Source organism: Argentina anserina, chromosome 1 (assembly GCF_933775445.1).
Source record: "Argentina anserina chromosome 1, drPotAnse1.1, whole genome shotgun sequence".
Taxonomy (NCBI): domain Eukaryota; kingdom Viridiplantae; phylum Streptophyta; class Magnoliopsida; order Rosales; family Rosaceae; genus Argentina; species Argentina anserina.
The window spans coordinates 11,218,945-11,224,874 of record NC_065872.1 but is presented as its reverse complement, the minus strand read 5'-3'; the positions used below and the strand labels follow the sequence as shown (position 1 = coordinate 11,224,874).

At 39.2% G+C, this 5,930-nt stretch overlaps 1 protein-coding gene across 1 annotated transcript; it reads left to right on the top strand.

The window, feature by feature from the left end:
• The first annotated feature begins 962 nt into the window (after positions 1 to 962).
• On the top strand, positions 963 to 2,180 carry LOC126801790 (uncharacterized). The gene is made up of 2 exons (XM_050529253.1): positions 963 to 1,533; positions 1,657 to 2,180. Exons 1-2 carry the CDS (start codon positions 963 to 965, stop codon positions 2,178 to 2,180), a joined length of 1,095 nt encoding a protein of 364 aa, XP_050385210.1.
• Positions 2,181 to 5,930: the final 3,750 nt, after the last annotated feature.

Below are 5,930 nucleotides of genomic sequence, written 5' to 3'. Positions count from 1 at the left end.
AAAACGAAGAAAGAAAAACAAAGAGAGAGAAACGAAGAAAAAGAAATAAAGAAATAAAGTATTTATTTACTCATACTTGTATTTCATATTATGTAAAGTTGCTATCACTTAGTCTTTTCAGGCACATGAATGTCCAAGTTTAGTGTCGCATATCTCAAACTTAGTGAACGTCTGAAGATAATTCAACTACAAGGAGAGGGAGATAACGTTTCTATCAACTCAGATTGTTCATTTCACAAAGGAAGAAACTTTGGATCAATTTTACCATTTCCAGCTTCATCAAGTTGTAGTGGGTTTAATCCATTGTTCTTTGACGATCCACATATAGAATTGTTGACAAGTCCATGTCATTTAGGCCAATTGAATTTCGATTTATCTGATCTAGTGCCCACAGTTCAAAGCCGAACAGAGGAAAACGCAGTCTAAAACTAAAAATGGCATCGATTAGAGAGCAGAATGGCCAAGTAGAATGAGCAATTGAGGGGACATCATCCTCTAACATAGCGTACTATGTTCGAGAGGAGGGCAAGACGAGTGATTTTGAGTTGAAGAGTGAATTCCTACATCATTTGCCTAAGTTCCATGGACACTTAGGAGATGACCCCAATCAGCATCTTACATTGTTTGAGTTCAATTGTGAGACCATGTGCCCCAGAGGATCTGATATTCAGACAGTAAAGATGAGGGCGTTTCCATATACATTAGAGGATCTAGCTCAAAAGTAGTTGTTTGAGGTACCTACTGGTCGTATTACTTCGTGGACAACAATGGTGAATGAGTTTTTGTCGAAGTATTTTCCCACTTCAAGGGTGACACACATCAGAAAGTAGATAACAGCAAGGGTCAGATGACTCATACAACAATTACTATGAGAGGTTCAAATCTCTTGTAGCATCATGCCCAACCCAAGAGATTAGAGAAGGTATGTTGCTTCAGTATTCCTATGAAGGATTACTACAAAAATGGAGAGAGAGTTTCTAGATTCAACAGCTGGTGGATCATTTCTACACAAGAGTAATGTGGTAGCAAATGATCTATTGGAAAAAAGAGCCATTAACAATCAGCAATTTGGAACATCTGCTAGTTCCACAAGACAAGTGCATAAGACAAATTCGAGTTCTAATTCTGCTCTAGAGGACATGGTTGACAAGCTTTCCAAAATGATGAGTCAGTTTATGAGAACAAGTATAGCACAAGTTTGCGGTATTTGTACGGAGGGGCACCCCACTGATCAGTGTTCCCAACATACTTCTGGTAGAGGATATGAGGAAGTGAATGCCCTTAGTTATCAGGGAGGCCAGGGGTACAATCCGTTCTCCAATACTTACAACCCTGGTTTACGTGGTCATCCAAATTTCTGGTGGTCTAACAATGACAATGTGCTTAGGCCACAACATCATGCTATGCAATATGGGCCTCGCCCGTCTATTTTGTTTGCAAGACCGCAAGCTCCCCATCTCAATGTCACACCTCCAAATGTGACAAGTGCTCCCAATTATGAGGAAATGTTAAAGTCTTTAGCTGCTGGGCAGAGTCAGTTGAACACCGTCACTCAAACTTTGGTAGTGGGCTAACAAGCAAATAATAACGACAATGCGGAGTTAAAGATGCATATGGGCCAAGTAGTTGATTGCATGGGTCGTTTCTCTGAATAAGGAAAGCTACCAAGTGGAGTTATAACTAACCCAAGGGATGAGCAAGTCCAAGCCATCATAACAAGGAGTGGGCTGGAGCTAGTGGATCAACCTAGAGTTTTAAAGAAGACCCAAACGGGCCACATTGCTGATGATGATGAAGAGATTGTGATCAACAAGGATTTGGAGAAAGATCCAACGACCTCTAAGAAGGAGAGTGTGCCGTTCCAAGAGGCACCAAAAGGTACAAGTTCTAACTCAAGTGATTTAGTTAAGACTAATCATATTTCGTTTGTACCTTTTCCTTCTAGGTTTGCTAAGATCAAGAAGGACAAATCTGATGAGGAAGTGTTGGAAGTTTTTAGGAAGGTGCAAGTTAACCTTCCATTGTTGGAGTGCATCAAGCAAATCTCAAAGTATGCCAAATGCTTAAAAGAGCTTTGCACTTCACGGAGACAAACTAGGGAAGAGAATGTAGTAAAGATGAATGAGACAGTTTGGGCTGTTATCCAGTGGAAACTACCCACTAAGATGAAGGACCCGTGAAGTTTTTATGTCTCATGCAAAATTGGTAACACATTCTTTGAAAATGTCATGGTTGATATAGGTGCTTCGATAAATGTTTTATATGTCATAAGAAAAGCTAATTAAACAGCCAAAAGAGGGTTTCAAATATGTCACCTCATAGAGAAAATTCAATTATGTCGCCTACTAGCCTGTCACAGTTAAAGCTATCAGGCGACATAATATTTGTCGCTAGAATGAATATGAGGCGACATAATATATGTCGATGTAATGAGTATAAGGCGACATAAGAGTTTTTATCATATGTCGCCTGATACACTTTACAGCGACATATATTATATGTTGCCTAACAGCTATACTGGCGACAGACTATTAGGCGACATATTTGAATTTTCTCCAGCGACACAACATATATGTCGCCTGAAGGCATAATTGGCATAGTGTCATGCTTGATCTAGGTGCTTCGATAAATGTTATGCCTTTTAATGTTTATCAATCACTAGGATTAGGACCCCTTCAGAATGATAATGTGATTATTCAATTGGGAGATAGGTCTAACAAGTAACCTAAGGGGTATGTTGAGGATGTCCTTATGCAGGTCAGTCACCTAATCTTCCGTGCGGATTTTTTTGTGCTAGACATGGAGGTCTCGCCCTTGGAAACAACGTCATTGCTTTTAGGGAGGCCATTCATGAGGACTGCAAGGACTTGCATTAATGTTGCAAATGGAACTCTCACAATGGAATTTGATGAAGACATTATTAGCTTCAATATTTTTGAAGCAATGAAGTACCTAGTTTCTGATTTAAAACCTTGCTTTTCTGTTGATGTTGTTGATTCTGTTGCACATCTTTTATTAGAAACACTTTGGATGTATAGCAATTAGATATGGAGTTTGGGGCTGGATTTAATAAGCATGGAGACCGTGTCCCAAGATAGGAGTGGGCTGATTTTGAGCCCAAGCCCGTTGAAGTAGTGGATGAGCTTGAGGATGTGTATCGATTACAGAAAGGTGAATGCCACAACACACAAGCATCACATGCCATTGTCTTTCATGGACCAGATGCTAGAGAGATTGGCTGGGAGCGAGTTTTATTGTTTTCTGGATGGAACAGTGGGTACAACCAAATATGCATTCATCTGGAGGATCAGGAGAAAACAATGTTTACATGTCCATTTGGCACTTTTGCCTATCGACGCATGTCTTTTAGGTTGTGTAACGCACCAGGTACATTTCAGCGTTATATGCCTGCGATTTTCTCTGACTTTATCGAAAATATCATTGAGGTCTTTATGGATGATTTTAGTGTTTTTGAAAAAGACTGTGATGCATGTTTAGAGAACTTAAAGCTAATCTTGAAAAGGTGTGTAGGAACTAACATTGTGCTTAACTAGGAAAAATGTCATTTCATGGTGAATCAAGGGATAGTTTTAGGACATATTATATCTGCTACAGGTATTGAGGTAGACAAGGCTAAAGTTAATATTGTGTATCACTTACCCTCTCCCACAACTGTAAGAGATGTTCGTTCTTTCCTTGGTCATGCAGAATTTTATAGGAGATTCATCAAGGATTTTTCCATTGTGGCTAGGCCAATGTATACCATATTGCAAAAGGATCTGTCATTTAATTGGGATGATGCATGTGAGAAAGCATTTGTGAGGTTGAAGGTGTTATTGACAAGTGCACCCATTATTTGTTCTCTAGATTGGAGCTTGCCCATCGAGTAAATGTGTGACGCTTCGGATTATGCAGTTGGGGCAGTTTTGGGCCACAAAAAATAAAAGAAACCTGTAGTGATTTAGTATGCTTCTCGGACTTTTAATGAAGCCGAGATAAATTACTCAACTACGGAAAAAAAGCTCTTGACTGTAATTTTTTCTTTAGAAAAATTTCGATCATATTTGTTGCAATCTAAAGTAATTGTGTATTTTGATCATGCAGCCTTGAGATATTTGATGACAAAGAAGGATGCTAAACCCAGGCTGATCCAATGGATACTATGGATTCAAGAATTCGACCTAGAGATCTGAGACAAGAATGGAAGTGAGAATGTGGTAACTGATCATTTAAGTAGGATTGTGCGAGATAAGGAAATGCAACCACTACGAGAGACTTTTCCTGATGAGCCTCTCTTTGGGATAGAGGTAAGTGTGCCTTGGTATGCAGACATTGTCAATTATTTAGTTACTATGACTTCTAGTACACTTTCGCATGCTAAGAAGGCTAAGTTGAAGAAAATGGCAAGACATTACATTTGGGATAAACCGTATCTATGGAAACAATGTAGTGATCAAGTTATTAGGACATGTGTCCCAGAAAATGAGCATAGGTCAATCCTTACTTTTTGTCATAATGAGGCGTGTGGAGGTCACTTTGGACCTCGGAGAACAGCCATGAAGGTTTTGGAGTGTGGATTTTATTGGCTTATTATCTTCGAGGATGCAAACTTGTTTTGTATTTCTTGTGATAGATGTCAAAATACCGGCAAGATTGGTCCAAGGGATCATATGCCTATTTCTCCTATTATTACTGTTGAAATTTTTGATGTTTGAGGTATTGATTTTATGGGTCCATTTCCTTCATCTAGAAGTTTCTTGTATATCTTATTGGGTGTTGATTATGTGTGAAAGTGGGTGGAGGCAAAAGCCACCAGGATTAATGATTCTAAAGTGGTTGGAGGTGTCTTGAGAACTAACATCTTTTGTAGGTTTGGAGTTCCACGTGTTCTGATTAGCGATGAAGGTTCTCATTTCTGCAACAAGACAATAGAGGCATTGTTCAAGAAGTATGGAGTGACCCACAAAGTTTCGACACCTTACCACCCTCAGACAAATGGAATGACAGAAGTGTCAAAAAAAGAGATCAAAGGAATTCTAGAGAAAAAATGTAGGTCTGACAAGGAAGGATTAGAGTGATCGCTTAGATGATGAATTGTGGCCCTACAGGACAGCATACAAAACGTCAATTGGGATGTCACCTTTTAGATTGACCTATGGGAAGACATGTCACCTTCCAGTGGAGTTAGAGCATAGGGCTTGGTGGGTGGTGAAGAAGTTCAATATGAGCTTGGATGAAGCAAGCCTATTTCGAAAATTGCAGCTGAATGAGCTTGAGGAGATTATGAATGAGGCTTACTGTGCTTCATATATTTACAAAGAGAAAACCCGAGCCTACCATGACAAAATGATAAGAGGAAAGAAGTTTCAAGTGGGCCAGAAAGTTTTATTATTCTATTCGAGGCTTATGTTGTTTCCAGGGAAACTTCGTTCACGTTGAGTTGGTCCATTTGTTGTTACTAATGTGTTTACTCATGGTGCAGTTGAGATACAAAGTAATAAAATAGGGAAGGCATTCAAGATGAATGGACATCGACTTAAGCCCTACTCTGAACCTTTTGAGGAGCGCACATATGAGGAAACACGTTTGAGAGATGCGCCAAAAGGCGAGTGAGCATGGGAAGAGTCTTGGCTGAGAGACTATAAAACTCAAGCGCTGCATGTGAGGCAACCCATTTCAACTGTACCAGTGGAGGAGTCGTCTACATAAGTTTGAATTTTCTAATCCCTTCACTTTTATGGTTGAATTATATATGTTTGGATTTGTGAACTTGTTTTATGCTTAGGAATTACAGTCTTACTCTTGAGCTTACATTGAGGACAATATAATTTTCTAAGTGTGGGGTAGTTTAGAAGTCTGTTTTGTGTTTGTTTGTTTCTGTTAAAAAAAGTTAAAAAAATGTGTTTGCTTTATTTGAGTCAATTAAGTCT

Bases quoted from the DNA above. Each gene is read 5' to 3' on its own strand.
- LOC126801790 (XM_050529253.1), top strand. From the start codon at position 963: ATGGAGAGAGAGTTTCTAGATTCAACAGCTGGTGGATCATTTCTACAC. The intron at 1,534-1,656 runs GTCAGTTGAACA...TCTCTGAATAAG, and splicing joins GTCTTTAGCTGCTGGGCAGA to GAAAGCTACCAAGTGGAGTT.